Below are 22,854 nucleotides of genomic sequence, written 5' to 3'. Positions count from 1 at the left end.
GCGTGCCCCACAGTTTGAAAACCTCTGCTTGAACCCCTGGGATTAGTCTGCTTGCTCTTCCCTGGACTGTCCTGGGTCGCAGTGTCCCTTTGGTGCTGTGGGGACCAGAATGACTGGAGCGGCTGTATTGTGAGGGCTCCCATTCCTATAACTGGACCCGGGTCACGCAGGGTACTGAGGGCCTCGTTAGGAGGGTGTGTTGGGGATGAGATGTCCATCTGTCATTGGAATCAGGAGGCAGAGCCAAGGAATTCAGTTGCTCAGAAAGAAGGTTTAACATAAGCATTCTCCAAGAACATTGGGAGTTTACAGCTGTTCAAACAAATTGAGTTCATTTTAATGGGAACAAGACATTGCTGTGCTTGATTGGAAGTAGCCTGCCAAATCCAGGCCAGTCTTCTAGACGATCCTGACACAGTGGGGACTTTTTGAAGCAAGTGCAAAAGCAAGTACTGTGCTGAGGGTAATGAAATTCAAAGCCGCAAGATTAGCACGCTCAGAACAGTGATTGAACTGCTGTCACTCTGTGTCATGGTAGCAACTGACATACACCACACACAACAGTGGACACAAGCTTCTCTTTATTCTAGTAGAGAAACACGAGTGTCTAGTCCAGCCCTGGCGTCTTGTATTCTTGCCACCCAAAACCAGAAGCGTCAGGTTTTGATGTTTGAGAGCTCCCTTTTGTTTTGGTTTTTAATGTTAACTAAAGTATATTTGGCATTCCTTTTTTTCTTAGTGTTGATAAATAAATAACATGAAAGTGTAGTAATTGGCATCTTCGACTGTCTGTGTGGAAACATTCAGTGCGTTTACATCCGCATAAGAATTCCGATAATTTTCAAAAAAACTAATTCCGATATCAAAAGTCATGTAAACACAGTTTTCAGAAAATATATCGGAATATTCCGAAAGTCAATTTTCAGAAAACAGCACCTAGAAATTTCAGATTTAAATTCCGAAAACTATCAAAATGTATATCATGTAAACACACTTCGGAAAACTTATTGAAATAGCATACTGTGCGTGTGCACACTTTGACCCTTTTCTCCTGCACGTGGTTTTAGAAAACAGAGAAAATAATAATAATCTGTAGTCGGTCTGCATGCATGCATTTGTCTAGTTAGGGATAAAGTAATACATTTGTTAAAGTCTGTATGTATTTGTTAATAGCCCATACTGAAGCAGCAAATGCTTTCTGGATGATGTGCTGCTGACATCTGGTGGCCATTATGAGAACAGCGCATTACATTGTAAATTCCCCTTAACAATCTCTCTTCTCTCTCTTCTCTCTCTCTTCTCTCTCTCTTCTCTCTCTCTTCTCCTCTCCTCTCTCTTCTCTCTCTTCTCTCTCTTCTCTCTCTTTCTCCTCTCTCTCTTCTCTCTCTTTCTCCTCTCTCTCTTCTCTCTTCTCTCTCTTCTCTCTCTCTTTTCTCTGTCTCTCTCTTTCTTCTCTTTCTCTCCCTCTCTCTATCCTCTCTCTCCTCTCTCCTCTCCTCTCTCTCTCCTCTCTCCTCTCTCCTCTCTCCTCTCTCCTCTCCTCTCTCTCCTCTCTCTCCTCTCTCTCCTCTCTCTCCTCTCTCTCCTCTCTCCTCTCTCTCCTCTCTCCTCTCTCCTCTCTCTCCTCTCTCTCTCTCCCTCCTCTCTCTTTCTTTTCTCTCTCTCCTCTCTCTCCTCTCTCTCTTCTCTCTTTCTCTCCTCTCTCCTCTCTCTTCTCTCTCTCTCCTCTCTCTCTCTTTTCTCTCTCTCTCTTTTCTCTCTCTATCCTCTCTCTTCTCTCTCTTTCTCCTCTCTCTTCTCTCTCTTTGCTCTCGCTCTCTGTCTCTCTCGTTCTCGCTCTCGCTCTCAGGGCAGCATGGATTCGAGGCTCCTGCTCCTGCTGCTCAGTGCGGTGCTGACGGCTCTCTGCTCTGCCCAGGACCCCAACGCAGCCGCTGGTGAGTAACATTCATGCACACACACACGTGCCCACATGTGCATATACACGCACACACGCGCATCTACACAATTAGTGTGATGAAGGCACTTTAAGTTTGTCTGCTTTAAGTTTTAAATTATGACTTAATATTAGGTTTGCCTCTATCTATTTTGAATGTTCCTAACACCCCCTTCTCTCTCTCTCTGTCTGTCTGTCTGTCTCCAGCTCTCACAGAGTCCCCTGTTCTGGCCGGAGCCTCAAACACTTCATCAGCAAACCGCTCCTCTGTACTTAGCGACCTCACCCTGGCAACCACTGTCTCCACAGCAACCACCATTGCCCCGGTGAATGCGACTATCTCTCCGGAGGCCGGCAACGCCACGACGATCAGCACTGGCACCAACGAGACCACCTCCAGTAGCCCTCCCCCTCCCACACCCTCCCCCAGCGGGGGCAATGACACTGCCACCGACCCCCAGCTCCCCCCCACCGTCAACATCACAACGGGAGGGGGGGCACAGCCTGCAGAGCCCACCACACACCCTCCCTCTCCCCCCACTGTGGAGACCACAGCCAGCCTCACCACCTCAGGTAGGACTCTCACTGTCCTCCACACAGCATCACTACCTCGGGTAGGACTCTCACTGTCCTCCACACAGCCTCACCACCTCAGGTAGGACTCTCACTGTCCTCCACACAGCATCACCACCTCAGGTAGGACTCTTACTGTCCTCCACACAGCATCACCACCTCAGGTAGGACTCTCACTGTCCTCCACACATAATCACTACCTCAGGTAGGACTCTCACTGTCCTTCACACAGCATCACTACCTCAGGTAGGACTCTTACTGTCCTCCACACAACATCACTACCTCAGGTAGGACTCTCACTGTCCTTCACACAGCATCACTACCTCAGGTAGGACTCTTACTGTCCTCCACACAACATCACTACCTCAGGTAGGACTCTCACTGTCCTTCACACAGCATCACTACCTCAGGTAGGACTCTTACTGTCCTCCACACAACATCACTACCTCAGGTAGGACTCTTACTGTCCTCCACACAACATCACTACCTCAGGTAGGACTCTCACTGTCCTCCACACAGCATCACTACCTAAAGCTAGACTTGAGTTTTTAATTTAAGGATTTATTTGTACTCTGATATACAAGGTTGCTGTATGTAATAGTTTTTTAGTTTATATTGTTTATTGCTTGTGGAATGATCTCTCTCGCTCTCTCTCGCTCTCTCTCGCTCTCTCTCGCTCTCTCTCGCTCTCTCTCGCTCTCTCTCGCTCTCTCTCTCTCCTCTCCCTCTCAGGAGGAGCAGCAAATGGACCAGGTGAGATACAGGACAGGGCTCCTGGGTATGTCGGTGGACATTTCCTGCTGCAACTTTAACCAGTGCAGAAGAGCTCTAAAACTCTCAGAACAATTCTGGGAGCAATAACTGAACATGCTCACTGTGTGGACAGCGGTTGTGATGTTGGGTACAGTACAGGGATGGTAATGAGACTGCTATTGGTCTGTTACTGTGGAGCTTTTTAAAGTTATTTTTATGGTTCAACCTGCTGTTCAATGGAAGACTGTTTCCCATCCTTGTTGTTGGATGTCCAGTTGGCGTTCCTGTTTGTTTAAACCAATGCAATGATGATCAAAAGTGAGTGGTTGAGCTCTACTCCTGTGTGTGTGTGTGAGTGAGAGAGAGAGTTTCAGTGTGAGTGAGCACTCCTGTCCAGCGAGTGTGAGTGAGCACTCCTGTCCAGCGTGTGAGTGAGTGCTCCTCTCCAGTGACAGTGTCCCTTGTGTCCCTGTGCAGATGAGACTCCGATCATTGCAGTGATGGTGGCCCTGTCCTCTCTGCTGGTCATTGTCTTCATCATCATTGTGCTCTACATGCTGAGGTAGGAGATCTGCTCAGACTACCTGGATTGTGTGTTTATTAATGTTTGATAGCTACCTCTGATCAAGTTTAGAGTGTATTTCTCACACAGTCTTTGCTGTGTCAGGGAGTCTATCATACAAAGTGTGCAAGTGAAAGCACACTCTCAACTTGATTAGAGGTATCCACAAAATACTTCTGCACATTAGAAGTCATTATATCTGAATAAAATAATGTGGTGTGGTTTAAGGGTTTAGAACGTTTCTTCCTTGACGTTCTGAGTGGAGTTAGGGTTAGGGTTAGGGTTAGGGTTAGTGTAGCTGCTTCTGATCCATTCTAAAGCAGACATGACTTATCCTGCTGCTGAAATATGTTCCAGTGTGAAGAGGCAAGCAGCAAGGCTGAGCTCCTTCCCACCGGAATGCCAGGGTATACAGCAGTGCTACTCAATTACATTCTCTGGAGGGCCAGATAAGGACATTTCCAAACCTGGGGGGGGGCACAGGGTGCTCAAGACGTGCGTAGTGGTGGGGGGTTGTTTAAATGGTCATGAAAATCTGACTATCCAATCAGACTTTACATACAGTAACAAAACGTTGCAACACTGCACTTGCACCAATCAACTAATACATCTCAGAAATAACTACTTGACAAGTTACAATGTTTGATCACCATTAATAATAAAAAATATCACGCAAATACCATTTCCTGACCAGTATTCAAATGACATCTTGCAAACAAATAATAATACAAATCTCACTGTAATGCTATTAAAACAGCATGTTATTCATTTTAATTCTATTAAAACTAGAAAATGTTCTGACAATTACTGCGCTGCAAGCATTCAAGTTAACTAACGAAAGCACTTATGTTGTAGAAGCATCTTACTAAGCGCCTGATTAAATATGCGGTGTCTAAATATGCATGTTCTAGCGCCAGTGTGTTTCAATGGAAATGAAAAGTTTCTAAATTAAATACATGGCATGACAGTAAACAGAGGGGGAAATAAACTTCAGTGCATATCCACCGTGCCGTCTTTGAGAGGCGTGCTTCAGTGCATATCCACCGTGCCGTCTTTGAGAGGCGTGCTTCAGTGCATATCCACCGTGCCGTCTTTGAGAGGCGTGCTTCAGTGCATATCCACCGTGCTGTCTTTGAGAGGCGTGCTTCAGTGCATATCCACCGTGCCGTCTTTGAGAGGCGTGCTTCAGTACATATCCACCGTGCCGTCTCTGAGAGGCGTGCTTCAGTGCATATCCACCGTGCCGTCTTTGAGAGGCGTGCTTCAGTGCATATCCACCGTGCCGTCTTTGAGAGGCGTGCTTCAGTGCATATCCACCGTGCCGTCTTTGAGAGGCGTGCTTCAGTACATATCCACCGTGCCGTCTCTGAGAGGCGTGCTTCAGTGCATATCCACCGTGCCGTCTTTGAGAGGCGTGCTTCAGTGCATATCCACCGTGCCGTCTTTGAGAGGCGTGCTTCAGTGCATATCCACCGTGCCGTCTTTGAGAGGCGTGCTTCAGTGCATATCCACCGTGCCGTCTTTGAGAGGCGTGCTTCAGTGCATATCCACCGTGCCGTCTTTGAGAGGCGTGCTTCAGTGCATATCCACCGTGCCGTCTTTGAGAGGCGTGCCGCAGGTGCATTTCTTACTGTTGCCAAACCAGGTTTTTTTTTTAAGCCTAAATAAAAGATGTTTGACAGGCTCGGTTTCTTCGGCCAAATTCCTGTGACTGAACACTTACTGGTGGCCGCATTGCTAATTTTCCTAACAATGATGCAAAATATAAGAAATATAGACATATGCTCTTAAGTTTTTTTCATGTATTTCTATAATAAAACCAAACTGTTTCTCATTTTAAACATACATCAGCCCCGCTCAACTTCCCAAGACTTTCTACAATAAACTGGAGACAAACATCTGGTGTTTTGGAAGATTAGAAAAAATATATATATGTTATTGCTCTGACAACAGGTTAAACGTAATAGGTTAATCAATCATATAACTTAATACAACACCTTAGCTAAAGTACATTGCTAACGTATTTAAGTTAAATGAACACAAAAACTACTTTCACTTTCCCGTTCCAATCACATGCTGCACAATTCCCAGCTGAATCTTACAACATTAAAGCAATTTCCAATACTATTTATCCTAAAATAATGTGTACAACTGTACTATTCCAGAAGAGGTTGTGAAGGCTTTACTTTGCTCCACTGGATTAACTGTAAAGCAGAGGATGTCAAACTTAAAATGATACACTTTCCACTCGTGTATTTCAGGCAGAAACAGCACATAAGTAGACATCGCGGTTTTTCTTTCTTTTTTATCCCTGCCATTGTAGTTTCTTCGCAATAAACAAAGTGGCAAATGACACATTTTCATGAAGTAACAGCATTACTGGGGTTTACTTTTTTTAAGCTGTGTATGCAAGTGAAAACTGTCAAATGTAACTTACAGAAACGTTTCAAAAAATATATGTGGAAAAGGTGGCGTTGTACAAAAAACCCCACCATTTTCGTTTATTACTCTCCTCATAACAGAAAATAGGATCACAACAAAACAAAACGTTGATCACTATACGTAGCATGTACCTTTGCCCAGTGTCTGGACAGTGTGAAGCACTTTCGAGCGATGTGCATTACCTGCAGCGGTCTGTATCCCTCGATTCTGACTCGCTTGCCAAATCTGAAGCATCACTTTGTTGTTGTTGGTTTTTATGTTAATCTCACACATCACTTGCCATTTTAGACACAGACGTCGACTTTTTGGCTTTGAATGAATGTGCAGCAATGTTTGTAAGAATATTCAGATAGTTTCACCGCCCTGAAGAAAATAATATTCCTACCGCTGTTTTCATATTGCACAACGCCTTCTCTCATTGCTCAACCAATGAGGCACTAAAACTAAGCAAATGGGCGGAGATTTGTGACGCCTGCCAAAAGGATAGCTCATCAGAAATCAAGCTTGGCCAATCAGCTGACTTGTTCTTGTATTAGGCTGCCAAAAAAAAAACGATTGTTAGGGGAAGCAAATATCCTGTAGATTACAGTGATTTTATAATCTTGCGTATCAGCAATTTCAGCTTTTGTAATGAACACGCTTGACGGGCCAAAAGAAAGGCTCTCGAGGGCCGGATTTGGCCCGCGGGCCGCCTGTTGAAGAACCGTGGTATACAGTCAGCGTCTGTAGTCCAGTTCTGTACAGTACAATGAGAGGGAGGTTATGAGGAGGTGTAATGCACAGGTGAGACCACACTTAGACCACACATTACCCACATTACAAAAGAGACATCCAGCAAACAACAACTAGGTGTAGCAAATGAAGACTGATGTGGGAATCCTTTAAGAACCAACTATACTGTTCTGGGAGCAATGAGCTCCTGGAAGTGGTGCATGAGAGAAAGCACTGAAGTGAGAACTAAGCTGCTGCAGTAATATCTGCAGCTCTTCCAAGCTGCATTCAGTGTGTGTAACCCTGCGCCCCCTTGTCTCCCGTTCAGGTTTAAGAAGTACAAGCAGGCAGGGAGTCACTCCAACTCCTTCAGACTGGTCAACGGGCGTGCGGACGACACAGGTAAGGCAGCTTCTCTGTCTGTCTCCTTCCAAAGTGACTGGTGATACAGGGAACAGCACAGCAGGAGTCTCTGATTCATTTCTCAGCAGCAGCCAATAGCATCTAGAGCGCTCCCTGCTAGTGCAAGGAAGTATAACAGGGTCTGTTTACAAAGGTACTGTTCAGAATCCCTGCATGAATCCAGGGTTGAAAATATGACTCCCATTGCATAGCAGTTTGATCCATTCATGGTTTTACTAGGAGTTTAATAAGACACATCCAAGACTGTTACCTATAGACTGTGTCTAACCTTATCAAAACCTGGAATGGGTGAAAAGGATATGCAATAGGAGTCTCATGTTAATCCCTGTAGTTTATTACAACTTTGTGGGTGGTATGGAAGAAAGTTTGAAGAATCTGCCTGAAGTATTTTAGATGAATTTAAATAGAAGATTATAGAATGTGCCCAAAGAATAGAGCCTGTGACAGTAATAGCAAGGATAGACACTTCAATCTCAGATACAGGGACAGTAACAGCAAGGACAGACACTTCAATCTCAGATACAGGGACAGTAACAGCAAGGACAGACACTTCAATCTCAGATACAGCGACAGTAACAGCAAGGACAGACACTTCAATCTCAGATACAGGGACACTAACAGCAAGGACAGACACTTCAATCTCAGATACAGGGACACTAACAGCAAGGACAGACACTTCAATCTCAGATACAGGGACACTAACAGCAAGGACAGACACTTCAATCTCAGATACAGGGACAGTAACAGCAAGGACAGACACTTCAATCTGTCTCTGTCTCTCTCTATCTCTCTGTCTCTGTCTCCCCCCCCCCCTCTCTCTCTCTCTCTCTCTCTCTCTCTCTCTCTCTCTCTCTCTCTCTCTCTCTCTCTCAGAGCTCCAGAGCATACCCCTCCTGGCCAGGTCTCCCAGCACTAACAGGAAGTACCCGCCCCTTTCTGTGGACAAGCTGGAGGAAGAGATCAACCGGCGCATGGCAGACGACAACAAGCTGTTCAGGGAGGAGTTCAACGTGAGTCTCTTTACAGTGTGTCTGTGTATAATACAGATGAATATATAGATAATGAACAAGCTTGGACACAAATGTATGGAAAGGGTGCCTAATGCACATTTTAAAGATATTCCTGTCAAAAAATAACTTTCATTAGAAGTAGGATAAGGGCGTCTGCTAAGAAATAAATAATAATAATAATAATAGTTTAGCAGCACAATTTGATACTCCTCCAGGCACACACAGTCCTGCCTGTTTCCAAAGGTAGCTTTATTGGAGGGACACGACACCTACTACTCCTCACCCCCTCCTGTGATCTCCCTCTCCCTCTCCAGGCCCTGCCCGTGTGTCCCATCCAGGCAGCGTGTGACGCAGCTTCTAAAGAGGAGAACAAGGAGAAGAACCGCTACGTCAACATCCTGCCCTGTGAGTACCACTTCCTCCCTGCCAGGGCTTTGCTCACGCTGCGACACCAAGCACCTGCCATGACCTGTGGTTCGTGACATGTGCATGTGGCGTGACGTGTGTGTGCGTGTGGCGTGACGTGTGTGTCGTGACGTGTGTGTGTGTGTGTCGTGACGTGTGCGTGTCGTGACGTGTGTGTGCGTGTGTGTGCGCGTGTCGTGACGTGTGTGTGCGTGTCGTGACATGTGTGTGTCGTGACGTGTGTCGTGACGTGTGTGTGTGTGTCGTGACGTGTGCGTGTCGTGACGTGTGTGTGCGTGTGTCGTGACGTGTGTGTGCGTGTCGTGACGTGTGTGTGCGTGTCATGACGTGTGTGTGCGTGTCGTGACGTGTGTGTGTACGTGTGTGCGTGTGTCGTGACGTGTGTGTGCGTGTCGTGACGTGTGTGCGCGTGTCGTGACGTGTGTGTGCGTGTCGTGACGTGTGTGTGCGTGTCGTGACGTGTGTGTGCGTGTCGTGACGTGTGTGCGCGTGTCGTGACGTGTGTGCGCGTGTCGTGACGTGTGTGTGCGTGTCGTGACGTGTGTGTGTACGTGTGTGCGTGTGTCGTGACGTGTGTGTGCGTGTCGTGACGTGTGTGTGTGTGTCGTGACGTGTGTGCGCGTGTCGTGACGTGTGTGTGCGTGTCGTGACGTGTGTGTGCGTGTCGTGACGTGTGTGTGCGTGTCGTGACGTGTGTGCGCGTGTCGTGACGTGTGTGCGCGTGTCGTGACGTGTGTGCGCGTGTCGTGACGTGTGTGCGCGTGTCGTGACGTGTGTGCGCGTGTCGTGACGTGTGTGCGCGTGTCGTGACGTGTGTGCGCGTGTCGTGACGTGTGTGCGCGTGTCGTGACGTGTGTGCGCGTGTCGTGACATGTGTGTGTCGTGACGTGTGTGCGTGTGTCGTGACGTGTGTGCGTGTGTCGTGACGTGTGTGCGTGTGTCGTGACGTGTGTGCGTGTGTCGTGACGTGTGTGTGCATCACCGCTTCCTGCTGACCCACGATTGACCTCCTACGTGGTGGCTGTGACCCTGCAGGCACTTAGTGCCAATTTCAAAACATCCTTGATGCATTCTCTGCTGTGTTCTGCACGTTACATTCCTTTTTGAAATGTAAAAGCTGTTGAGATGAATACAGGTCTCTCTTACACAGCTGTGCTGGGGGCTCTGTATATACAGGGTGGTTCAGAAGTCACTGGACAAATGTGGTAAACGCAGTGAGAGTTGCAGGTGCTGATCAAACTGGTCCAGTGGCTTTCTAATTCCTTATCTGTCTTACACGTCTACATTATATACAGTACAGGCAGTACAGGCTTGGTATTTCACAATTGGATACATAGAATAGATACTATTTAGTCAATTTATCAAAGGGTGATAGAGAATGTTCTTCTAATTTGTACAGTTCCTGCTAATGTATTTGTTCAGGTGGCCGCTGTGTACATTCATATTTAAAGTTATTGTTGTGCAGAGTGTATTGAAATGCCGCAGCTCTGTCAGTAGATATCATTCTATACACTCAGTGATGGAAATACAAACTCGATCAGCCACAGTATATAAGTAACAAGGTGTGTCTTATTCAACTCATAACCAGGAATGGAACAAACTGCTATGCAATGGGAGTCTTATTTCCATCCCTTGCACCGAATGTTCTATACTGAGTACTGCTCTATGTGTAATCTGTACTGTATGTACTAAACTGTATACTGCAGGCTCTGATGAGCTGTGCTGTTCTTTTTTGGTTCCTAGATGATCACTCGAGAGTCCACCTCTCCTCGCTAGAGGGGGTCCCAGACTCGGACTTCATCAACGCCTCCTTCATCAACGTGAGTGCCTTCTGAGGGGGTGGGTGCATTAACCCTAACCCTAACCCTAACCTCTCCCCACTAGAGGGAGTCCCAGACTCAGACTTCATGAACGTGAGGGCCTTCCAAGGGGGTGGGTGCATTAACCCTAACCCTAACCCTAACCCTAACCTCTCCCCACTAGAGGGAGTCCCAGACTCGGACTTCATGAACATGAGGGCCATCCGATGGGGTGGGGTGGGAGCATTGCATATGTAATTTATTTATTCATTCATTCCATTTATTGATTGATTGATTTCATTTTGCTTTACATTTTACAATAAGTGTTTTAATCCTTAGTAATTGGTATTGATGAGCGTAAAACCCAGTTGTAACTGATTCCATCCCGTGGGGGTGTGAACGCAATACTTCTCCCGTGAGAGGCTTGAAATCCTGGCTTTAAACTTCTCAGAGTCGATCCCGTTTGCATTTACCCACACGTCACTATGTTCTCCTTTACTTTCATTTCATTTTAAACTAAAGATGCACCACACACTAGGTGGCTTACATGTAATTCCATGCTTAATATCTGTTAGTGTCTAGAAACTGCAGTAAACTTAGACTTCTTTATTCAGATACACAAAGCAGCACCATCTAGGGACATTCAAAGACTGTGTAATTAAACTACACTGCTAAAGCAGTTCTCCCCCATTTAGTACCGAATGTACTCGAATGAACTGTTCGAGTGACAGCAAAGCAATTGAATGACATGCTAGCTGATGGCTCAGGGTTTAGTTGAAACGTTTGGGAATGTCTCAAACTTGACACCCTGACTTGCATGTAATGTGGTTTTTGCTTATTTTCAAATAACGTGCTTGTGTGTTTCTAACTCGGTTGTCTTCACACATTCATGCTGTGGGATTGGGTGAAGGCTGTGTACACTGGCATGGGATAGAAGTAGTTTTGTGTGTTTGATGGAAGCTGGTGGAAAAGGAGTTGCTCACGTGTCTGTCTGTCTCCCTTTCAGGGATACCAGGAGAAGAACAAGTTCATCGCAGCTCAAGGTAACAGGCGTGTTTGTATTGGCCAGTGTGTGTGGGTGTCTGTCTGGGGTGGGTGTGTGGGTGTCTGTCTGGGGTGGGTGTGTGGATGTCTGTCTGGGGTGTGTGTGTGGGTGTCTGTCTGGGGTGTGTGTGTGGGTGTCTGTCTGGAGTGGGTGTGTGGGTGTGTCTGTCTAGAGGGTGTGTTTCTGTGTCGTGTGGGTGTGTGTGGGTGGGTGTGTCTGTCTAGAGGGTGTGTTTCTGTCTGGTGTGTGTGTGGGTGGTGGGGGTGTGTGTGTCTGTTTCTATGGGTCTGTCTTTGTGTCTGTGTGTGTGTGGGGAGGGGGTGTGTCTCTTTCTATGGGTCTGTCTTTGTTTGTGTCTGTGTGTGTGTGTGGGGGGGGGGGTTGTGTTTCTGTTGGTCTGTCTTTGTGTCTGTGTGTGTGTGGGGGGGGGGGTTGTGTTTCTGTGGGTCTGTCTTTGTGTGTGTGTGTGGGGGGGGGGGGTTGTGTTTCTGTGGGTCTGTCTTTGTGTCTGTGTGTGTGTGGGGGGGGGGTTGTGTTTCTGTGGTCTGTCTTTGTGTGTGTGGGGTGGTGTGTCTGTTTCTATGGATCTGTCTTTGTGTCTGTGTGTGTGGTGGGGGGGTTGTGTTTCTATGGGTCTGTCTTTGTGTCTTTGTGTGTGGGGGGGGGGGTTGTGTTTCTGTGGGTCTGTCTTTGTTTGTGTGTGGGGGGGTGTGTCTGTTTCTATGGGTCTGTCTTTGTGTCTGTGTGTGTGGGGAGGGGGTGTGTCTCTTTCTATGGGTCTGTCTTTGTTTGTGTGTGTGTGTGTGGGTGGGGGGGGGGTTGTGTTTCTGTGGGTCTGTTTGTGTCTGTGTGTGTGTGGGTGGGGGGGGGTTGTGTTTCTGTGGGTCTGTCTTTGTGTGTGTGTGTGTGGTGGGGGGGGTTGTGTTTCTATGGGTCTGTCTTTGTGTGTGTGTGTGTGTGTGTGTGTGGGGGGGGGGGGGGTTGTGTTTCTGTGGGTCTGTCTTTGTGTGTGTGTGTGTGGTGGGGGGGGTTGTGTTTCTATGGGTCTGTCTTTGTGTCTGTGTGTGTGTGGGGGGGGGTTGTGTTTCTGTGGGTCTGTCTTTGTGTGTGTGTGGGGTGGTGTGTCTGTTTCTATGGGTCTGTCTTTGTGTCTGTGTGTGTGGTGGGGGGGTTGTGTTTCTATGGGTCTGTCTTTGTGTCTTTGTGTGTGTGGGGGGGGGGTTGTGTTTCTGTGGGTCTGTCTTTGTTTGTGTGTGGGGGGGTGTGTCTGTTTCTATGGGTCTGTCTTTGTGTCTGTGTGTGTGGGGAGGGGGTGTGTCTCTTTCTATGGGTCTGTCTTTGTTTGTGTCTGTGTGTGTGTGTGTGTGGTGGGGGGGTTGTGTTTCTATGGGTCTGTCTTTGTGTGTGTGGTGGGGGGGTTGTGTTTCTGTGGGTCTGTCTTTGTGTCTGTGTGTGTGGTGGGGGGGTTGTGTTTCTGTGGCTCTGTCTTTGTGTGCGTGTGTGTGGTGGGGGGGGGGGGTTGTGTTTCTGTGGGTCTGTCTTTGTGTCTGTGTGTGTGGTGGGGGGGTTGTGTTTCTGTGGGTCTGTCTTTGTGTCTGTGTGTGTGTGGGTGGGGGGGGGGTTGTGTTTCTGTGGGTCTGTCTTTGTGTGTGTGTGTGTGGTGGGGGGGTTGTGTTTCTGTGGGTCTGTCTTTGTGTGTGTGTGTGTGTGGTGGGGGGGTTGTGTTTCTGTGGGTCTGTCTTTGTGTGTGTGTGTGTGGTGGGGGGGTTGTGTTTCTGTGGGTCTGTCTTTGTGTGTGTGTGTGTGGTGGGGGGGTTGTGTTTCTGTGGGTCTGTCTTTGTGTGTGTGTGTGTGGTGGGGGGGTTGTGTTTCTGTGGGTCTGTCTTTGTGTGTGTGTGTGTGGTGGGGGGGTTGTGTTTCTATGGGTCTGTCTTTGTGTCTGTGTGTGTGGTGGGGGGGTTGTGTTTCTGTGGGTCTGTCTTTGTGTCTGGGTGGGTGTGTCTGGGTGGGTGTGTGTGTGTGGAGGGGGTGTGGGTGGGTGTGGTGGGGGGGGTTGTGTTTCTACCGCGCACCAGCGACCCCTGTACTCTGGCCGGGCGCCTGCAGGCTTGCCTGTAAGCTGCCCGAGAGCTGCGTTGTCCTCCGACGCTGTAGCTCTTGGGTGGCTGCATGGTGAGTCTGCAGTGTGAAAAAAAGCGGGCGGCTGACGGCACACGCTTCGGAGGACAGTGTGTTCATCTTCGCACTCCCGAGTCAGCGCAGGGGTGGTAGCGGTGAGCTGAGCCTAAAAATAATTGACCATTCCAAATTGGGGAGAAAATAATAAAAATAATTGGCAACGACTAAATTAAAAATAAATAAATAAATAAAATAAAAAAGGTCTTCATGTAGACAATGTGGGGAAGCTATAAAAAAAGGCCAACAAAATGCTCGGATATATAGTGAAAAGTGTTGAATATAAATCAAGGGAAGTAATGTTAAAACTTTACAATGCCTTAATAAGACCTCATCTAGAATATTGTGTTCAGTTCTGGTCACCTCGCTACAAAAAGGATATTGCTTATCTAGAAAGAGTGCATAGAAGAGCGACCAGAATTATCCCGTGTTTAAAAGGCATGTCGTATACAGACAGGCTAAAAGAATTGAATCTATTCAGTCTTGAACAAAGAAGACTACGCGGTGATCTGATTCATGCATTCAAAATTCTAAAAGGTATTGACAATGTCGACCCAGGGGACTTTTTCGACCTGAAAAAAGAAACAAGGACCAGGGGTCACAAATGGAGATAGATAAAGGGGCATTCAGAACAGAAAATAGGAGGCACTTTTTTACACAAAGAATTGTGAGGGTCTGGAACCAACTCCCCAGTAATGTTGTTGAAGCTGACACCCTGGGATCCTTCAAGAAGCTGCTTGATGAGATTCTGGGATCAATAAGCTACTAACAACCAAACAAGCAAGATGGGCGGAATGGCCTCCTCTCGTTTGTAAGCTTTCTTCTGTTCTAATTGTCTAGCTCTTTAACTTTCTCCCTCTCTGCTCTCAGGACCAAAGGAGGAGACTGTCAATGATTTCTGGAGGATGATCTGGGAGCAGAATACGGCCACCATCGTCATGGTGACCAACCTGAAGGAGCGAAAGGAGGTGGGTGTGAGAGTGTGGGCTGGGTCACGCAGGTGCGATGAGGTTTTGTGTGGTGGTGGTTCCTGTCTGACTGACTGGCTCTCTGCTCTTCTCCCCGCAGTGCAAGTGTGCCCAGTACTGGCCGGACCAGGGCTGCTGGACCTACGGGAACATCCGCGTGTCAGTGGAGGACATGATGGTGCTGGTGGACTACACCATCCGCAAGTTCTGCATCCAGCAGGTAGAGCCGCCGTGAGCAGAGAGGGGCTGTTTCACCTTGAAACAGTCTGTTCAGATTCATTGTGTCTATCACTATACACTGTGAGCAGAGAGGGGCAGATTCATTGTGTCTGTTCAGATTCATTGTGTCTGTCACTATACACTGTGAGCAGAGAGGGGCAGATTCATTGTGTCTGTTCAGATTCATTGTGTCTGTCACTATACGCTGTGAGCAGAGAGGGGCAGATTCATTGTGTCTGTCACTATACGCTGTGAGCAGAGAGGGGCAGATTCATTGTGTCTGTTCAGATTCATTGTCTGTCACTATACACTGTGAGCAGAGAGGGGCAGATTCATTGTGTCTGTTCAGATTCATTGTCTGTCACTATACGCTGTGAGCAGAGAGGGGCAGATTCATTGTGTCTGTCACTATACGCTGTGAGCAGAGAGGGGCAGATTCATTGTGTCTGTCACTATACGCTGTGAGCAGAGAGGGGCAGATTCATTGTGTCTGTTCAGATTCATTGTCTGTCACTATACACTGTGAGCAGAGAGGGGCAGATTAATTGTGTCTGTTCAGATTCATTGTCTGTCACTATACGCTGTGAGCAGAGAGGGGCAGATTCATTGTGTCTGTTCAGATTCATTGTGTCTGTCACTATACACTGTGAGCAGAGACGGGCTGCTTTCACCCTGAAACAATCCATTCCAGTTCTGTCTGTCTGTTGCTATACACTGTGGGCTAGATAGCAACCCTTTGAAAGAGACTACTCATTGAAACAGTCCATTCTAATGTTATTGTTGTGTTTCTTTTCGGAATTGTGGTCCAGTGGTTAAAGTGGTTAAAGTCCAGGGCTTGTAACCAGAAGGTCACCGGTTCAAATCCCACCACTGCCACTGACTGACTCGCTGTGTGACCCTGAGCAAGTCACTGAACCTCCTTGTGCTCCATCCTGCGGATGAGATGTTAAATCAATGTCTATTGTAAGTGACTCTGCATATAATGCACAGTTCACAGCCTACCTCTGTAAAGCGCTTTGTGATGGTGAGCCACTATGAAAGGCGCTATATAAAAATAAAGATATTATATTACTGCTCTTTTACTCTCTTGTACTGTCAGTTAAACCTGGTTAATGCTGTTATCTATGACTTTAGAATTGGAAGTCTACCTGCATGAGAAGACGCTTCTATCAAAACAAGATGCGGAAAAGCTATAACTGAATTGGACAACCCTCCTATCGCAGAAATTGTTGTTGTTGGTACAACTGAATATGTTATGATTACTGAGTGTTCAAAGCTCTTTATCCATCTCGTTCTTCTGTGCTAGAAGTCGCTATACAGTCTGTGCGGTGACTTACTATCAGCCAGCTTGTTTACTTACGACCGCCCCGTTATCTGATACCAGGGCCATGGATGACTATTCATGAGATACGGACCATTTGCGGTCCATTTTCGGACGTGGTCCACCATTGCAATTATTCCTATCAGGTCCATTGTCTCACACTCTCTCTCTCCCTCCTCTCTCTCTCTCTCTCTCTCTCTCTCTCTCTCTCTCCCTCCTCACTCTCTCTCTCCCTCCTCACTCTCTCTCTCTCTCTCTCTCTCTCTCTCTCTCTCTCTCTCTCTCTCTCTCTCTCTCTCTCGCTCTCCTCTCTCTCTCTCCCTCTCCCTCTCCCTCTCCCTCTCCCTCTCCCTCTCCCTCTCCCTCTCCCTCTCCCTCTCTCTCTCTCTCTCTCTCTCTCTCTCTCTCTCTCTCTCTCTCTCTCTCTCCTCTCTCTCTCTCTCTCTCTCTCTCTCTCTCTCCTCTCTCTCTCTCTCTCTCTCTCTCTCTCTCTCTCTCTCTCTCTCTCTCTCTCTCAGGTTGGCGATGCATCCAATAAGAAGCCTCAGCGCCTGCTCACTCAGTTCCACTTCACCAGCTGGCCTGATTTTGGGGTCCCCTTCACCCCTATTGGAATGCTCAAGTTCCTCAAGAAGGTCAAGACCTGCAACCCCCAGTATGCCGGGGCCATAGTGGTGCACTGCAGGTAGGGGCTATGGGGGGGCTGGAGTAAAGCAGTGCTATCTATTGATTGACTGGTAACTGAAACAAACTCCCGAACGAAAGGAGGCCATTCAGCCCTTCAGTGCTCTTTTAGTTCTAAGTAGCTGACTGATCTCAGAACTTTGTGAAGTTGGGTCCTTAACTTTGATTCAGATTCAGTTCCTTCAACCTCTATTCTTAACCCTTCATATCCTGTTACTCATTGGTTACTCCGTGCCCTTACTGGTAATGTCCATCACGGTGATGTCATAGTGCTGTAGTGGTCTGCGCTGTAATGTCCGTTGCGGTGATGTCGTAGCGCTGTTATGTGCAGTCACTGTAGTGTCCTTTGCGGTGATGTTGTAGCGCTGTTATGTGCAGTCCCTGTAATGTCCTTTGCGGTGATGTCGTAGCGCTGTTATGTGCAGTCACTGTAATGTCCTTCGCGGTGATGTCGTAGCGCTGTTATGTGCAGTCCCTGTAATGTCCGTTGCGGTGATGTCGTAGCGCTGTTATGTGCAGTCCCTGTAATGTCCGTTGCGGTGATGTCGTAGCGCTGTTATGTGCAGTCCCTGTAATGTCCTTCGCGGTGATGTCGTAGCACTGTTATGTGCAGTCCCTGTAATGTCCGTTGCGGTGATGTCGTAGCGCTGTTATGTGCAGTCCCTGTAATGTCCGTTGCGGTGATGTCGTAGCGCTGTTATGTGCAGTCCCTGTAATGTCCTTCGCGGTGATGTCGTAGCGCTGTTATGTGCAGTCACTGTAATGTCCTTCGCGGTGATGTCGTAGCGCTGTTATGTGCAGTCCCTGTAATGTCTGTTGCGGTGATGTCGTAGCGCTGTTATGTGCAGTCCCTGTAATGTCCGTTGCGGTGATGTTGTAGAGCTGTTATGTGCAGTCACTGTAATGTCCTTCGCGGTGCTGTCGGCACGGTTTTGGACTCGCTGTTATGTCATGTAATCATTCCACTGCACTGTACATCTTTATCACTCCTGTGTTTCAGCGCTGGCGTCGGACGGACAGGCACCTTCATCGTGATCGACGCCATGCTGGACATGATGACATCAGAGCGCAAGGTGGACGTGTTCGGCTTCGTGACGAGGATTCGGGCACAGCGCTGTCAGATGGTTCAGACTGATGTGAGTGTGAGCTCAGACAGAGAACTCTGTCCTGGCTTTCAGAACTACCTTCAATTGAGTATCATTGAAATGGTCAAGAGTTTGTTAAATAAGTTGTCCTATCTTATAGCTGCATGAACAACTCCATTAGTAAGCCCACAGACTTGTGGGATTTGTTCATGCTGTGATGAGAATCGGTTCATTCTGAGCAGACTTACCAGGGGTCTGATTCAAACTCCTGTTAAGAACATAAGAACATAGGAAAGTTTACAAACGAGGGGAGGCCATTCAGCCCATCTTGCTCGTTTGGTTGTTAGTAGTTTATTGATCCCAGAATCTCATCAAGCAGCTTCTTGAAGGATCCCAGGGTGTCAGCTTCAAGATCTACAGCTGTGGCCAAAGGTTTTGCATCACCTAAATTAAAAAATTTAAAAAAAAATTATATTTAACATCATGCAATCAAAGAAACTACAAAATGATGTCGTAAAAGTTTCCTGGAAGCCATAATAGTAGTACAGTATTTTTTTGTTTTATTTCAAAATGTCACATTTCAATTTGTCATTTTTTTGTTAAGTATATGGAAAACCGCAAAGCAGTATGTATTTCAATATGTTAACGTGAGATTATTTAGCTGGTTTCATTCAACTTTATGAAGCAAAATGAGTTCACTCTTTAGGGTGATGCAAAACTTTTGGCCAAAGCTGTACATTGATTGGCCAAAATCGCTGGACAAGACGCGACTGATTCCTTTCAAACAATGCCGTGGACTTCGGTAGCAGATCATTCACATTTTTTGGCCATTCGTGTATATTGTACTTTATTGAACATGCTGTTCTTTCATATCCCTAGTTGTCAAGGCTGTATTCAGTATGGTGTCACTCTCGCGCACACACACACACACACACACACACACACACACACACAGAGTATTGAAAGTACCGTCTCCCAGATCCCCAGTTACCCACACTGTATTGAATATGGTCTCTCTCCCTCCCTCTCACACAGATGCAGTACGTGTTTATCTACCAGGCTATGCTGGAGCACTACCTGTACGGAGACACCGAGCTGGAAGTGACTTCGCTGGAGACACACCTGCAGAAACTCTACAACAAGACCCCCGGGACCACCTGCAGCGGCCTGGAGGCAGAATTCAAGGTGAGACGCTGGGAGGGTTGGACTGGGAGGGGGCTGCCCATCCCTCTCCTAGGTGAGGGGAATGAAAGACCAGGTTTAGATCAATTCTGAACTGCATGGGAATTTAGTCCCTAGTGTGTGAGTGTATTGAGACCACTAGTGTTTACAATGCAGCCCTTTTCTTTTGTTTTCTCTCCACTATCACCTTTCGATCCTGATCAATGCACTGCATGAATGAGACATGGAGTGCATACGCTGTTTGTCTTCTTTCAATTACTTGCCCTTTGCAATAAATACCAGAACCCCAGCCCCACTCATAACCCCTATCCAGACGTTATCCAGTCCTGTGTCCGAGACACCATCGTACCCCCTGTACCATGACTTTCTTGTGCTTGGAACTTGGTCAGGGAGTACAGCTGTTGCACTGTCTGGTGTCTGCAGACAGCTGTTCTAAGTAACTCCGCTCCTGGCATTGTGGAGTCCATGCTGCCCTGTGCCTGTGAAGCTGGTGTATCTGCTGAAAGGACAGAGGTGTAGCACAGGGGGGAATATAAACCACATGCACTGGAGAGCTCGGACCAGGCAAACCAGAACCTGTGCTGCTGTGCATAGTGACAGAACTTCCACACACACATACCCTGGACTGCAGCGCTTGGATGTCTGGGACGTGGCGAGCTGAAGCCGCAGTGTTGCGTTGAGTTGTTCTCACCGCGGCTCCTCCTGATTCCCTTTCAGAAGCTGACGTCGATAAAGATCCAGAACGACAAGATGAGGACGGGCAACCTGCCGGCCAACATGAAGAAGAACCGCGTGCTGCAGATCATCCCCTGTGAGTGCTCTGCGTGCAGCAATGACAGCTCATTTAGGGCATTTTCTAACCAGTAACGGCACTCTTTACTCACTAGATTAACCCTCTGCAGTCCATTTATTAAGTGCGTGTCAGGCACGTCAGGTCCAATTTAATTTCACACGCACAGTTAATTTTAGACGCGCTGTTTAAAAGTATTTTTTTCCCAGTCAAACAGGTTTAAAAGGCCCTGCATATCAACAAAGCGCTCACTAGGCATCTCCAGCCCCGCCCCACCCTTTCGTTCGCTATCGCTTTCACCTATGTAAGTAATAAATAATAATAATAATAGTCGTACATACCGATCAATCATCTCCTGATCACTCGTTTTATCACCAAACTCCTCAATAATGCGATCCAAGTCATTATTACTATAACATCTCAAAAAAGCTCTGCAAATGTCCGTGATATTCTCTGTGCGCTGATGCAGTATCAGCCAGCTTGTTTCCTTATGACCACCCCATTATCTGATGCCAAGGGCAAGTATGACTATTCATGAGATACGACTTTTTATTTATTTATTTTTTTCGACTCGTCTCGGCTCCTGTCGCTCCCACTCGGCCATTGAATGGTTTTGTCGGCTTTTTCCGGAGAAAAAACGACTAGAAACCCGTTTTTTGCGTTTTTTTGATGTCGGACAGGGTCCGACAATGGACCTGATAGGAATAATTGCAATGTCGGACCAGGTCCGACATAGGACCGCAAAGGGCTAAGATAGCTGAACACAATAGGGGTGTCGAGACCTAGTCATGTGATACTGGAGTCATTTTTTAATACTGTTACTTAAAAGGTGTAATACTTTGTGTCTGAATATTTTACTGAAACAGACTTGCAGACTTGATGCTGTTGGATGTTGGAATGTATTCATGTATTGCTACTGAGCATGCAGTGATTTCTAATGTTTAAGGCTGTTTATCAGGTTAAACATTAAAAAGATTGCGGTATGAAAATATATTTATCCAGGAAAACCCCCATGTTTTTTAAAGTTTATAGTGACGCACTCTGCTAAGATGTATTGTAGTATTGTGGTCTGTTTTACTTTGAGATAATTCCCTTTAAGACTTGATGTCTTGTTTATTGTGTGACTCTGGCAATTCAGAATTCTAACTACTTCTCGTGGGATAGTGAGGCGGCAGACCTGTTTGTGTTGGGATGTAAACCTGTGAGTAACCCTGCTGCTGCTGTTCTGTTTGCAGACGAGTTTAACCGCGTGATCATCCCGGTGAAGAGAGGAGAGGAGTACACAGACTATGTCAACGCCTCCTTCATTGATGTGAGTGTGCTGCTTTAGCGAGGCTGGGCATGCCCTGGAGGGCACAGTACTTGTTTCAGTGAGTTTAGTGTGGAGCTCAAAAAGAAAAGCAGCATTGCATGCACCGAAGAACTGTATAGAAAGTGCTCAAATTCAGTGAGTTTCTAGGGAAGTTCAGAATGGACAGATGGTAGTTCTGAGGCAGAACGTTCTCTTACAGCTGAGAAACACCATGCTGTCTGTCTGTCTGCCTCTGTCTCGTTGTCTGACCCGTCTGTGTCTCGTTGTCTGACCCCTGTCTGTGTCTCGTTGTCTGACCCTTGTCTGTGCCTCGTTGTCTAACCCCTGTCTGTGTCTCACTGTCTCGTTGTCTAACCCCTGTCTGTGCCTCACTGTCTCGTTGCCTAACCCCTGTCTGTGCCTCGTTGTCTAACCCCTGTCTGTGTCACTGTCTCGTTGTCTAACCCCTGTCTGTGTCTGTGTCTCGTTGCCTAACCCCTGTCTGTGTCTCGTTGTCTAACCCCTGTCTGTGTCTCTGTCTCGTTGCCTAACCCCTGTCTGTGCCTCGTTGCCTAACCCCTGTCTGTGCCTCGTTGTCTAACCCCTGTCTGTGCCTCACTGTCTCAGGGCTACAGGCAGAAGGACTCTTACATTGCCAGTCAGGGTCCTCTCCAGCACACCATTGAGGATTTCTGGAGGATGATCTGGGAGTGGAAGTCGTGCTCCATCGTCATGCTGACGGAGCTGGAGGAGCGAGGACAGGTGAGGGGGCGGCAGGTGCAGGAGGCAGGCTGCTGATCACACTGGCAGTGAGCCATCGGCTCTATTAACAGCACCACATGACCATCACCTGAATTAACAGCACCACAGCCAACTGAAAGTGTTGTGTATTGTTAGACTTGATCATCCATAACATTTAAACACCCAATAGTGCTGAATTTATTACTAAAAGAAAGACTAATTCAAGGACAAACACTTTTTTCAATGTCTTCTCGTCGAAACATTTGATATTGTAATTGTAAAACTCGACCTGCAGCACAGAGAAGGCGGCAGGACATTCATTCAAACTGTAAAGATTCAATACTTTAATGTTGCTATTTCCTTTTTGTACTGTTTTTGAATGGTTTACTTTATCGCATGTGTTGCTGACAGTTTTTTTTTTTTTTTTTCATAAATTTAGTCGTTGCCAATTATTTTATTTTCTCACAATTTGGAATGGCCAATTATTTTATTATGCTCAGCTCACCGCCACCACCCCTGCGCTGACTCGGGAGTGTGAAGACGAACACACACTGTCCTCCGAAGCGTGTGCCGTCAGCCGACCGCTTTTTTTCACACTGCGGACTCACCATGCAGCCACCCAAGGGCTACAGCGTCGGAGGACAACGCAGCTCTCGGGCAGCTTAAAGGCAAGCCCACAGGCGCCCGGCCAGAGTACAGGGGTCGCTGGTGCGCGGTG

General features: G+C 47.2%; 1 protein-coding gene across 1 annotated transcript in view; it reads left to right on the top strand.

Annotated features, from left to right (window-relative positions):
- Positions 1-22,854, top strand: part of LOC117404025 (receptor-type tyrosine-protein phosphatase alpha) — a 55,485-nt gene that overhangs the window by 28,355 nt on the left and 4,276 nt on the right. Inside the window, exons 3-19 of the mRNA XM_059024099.1 lie at positions 1,850-1,937; positions 2,144-2,509; positions 3,242-3,262; positions 3,740-3,824; positions 7,306-7,379; positions 8,274-8,410; positions 8,725-8,815; positions 10,580-10,656; positions 11,642-11,678; positions 14,726-14,823; positions 14,924-15,043; positions 16,882-17,048; positions 18,048-18,183; positions 19,168-19,317; positions 20,032-20,125; positions 21,340-21,416; positions 22,023-22,157. Coding sequence (XP_058880082.1) covers positions 1,850-1,937; positions 2,144-2,509; positions 3,242-3,262; positions 3,740-3,824; positions 7,306-7,379; positions 8,274-8,410; positions 8,725-8,815; positions 10,580-10,656; positions 11,642-11,678; positions 14,726-14,823; positions 14,924-15,043; positions 16,882-17,048; positions 18,048-18,183; positions 19,168-19,317; positions 20,032-20,125; positions 21,340-21,416; positions 22,023-22,157 — 1,953 coding nt within the window. The remainder of the gene's footprint in view (positions 1-1,849; positions 1,938-2,143; positions 2,510-3,241; positions 3,263-3,739; positions 3,825-7,305; positions 7,380-8,273; positions 8,411-8,724; positions 8,816-10,579; positions 10,657-11,641; positions 11,679-14,725; positions 14,824-14,923; positions 15,044-16,881; positions 17,049-18,047; positions 18,184-19,167; positions 19,318-20,031; positions 20,126-21,339; positions 21,417-22,022; positions 22,158-22,854) is intronic.

Source organism: Acipenser ruthenus, chromosome 1 (genome assembly GCF_902713425.1).
Source record: "Acipenser ruthenus chromosome 1, fAciRut3.2 maternal haplotype, whole genome shotgun sequence".
Taxonomy (NCBI): Eukaryota; Metazoa; Chordata; class Actinopteri; order Acipenseriformes; family Acipenseridae; genus Acipenser; species Acipenser ruthenus.
The sequence above is the reverse complement of the archived record's forward strand: the minus strand, read 5'-3'. Positions and strand labels throughout refer to the sequence as shown.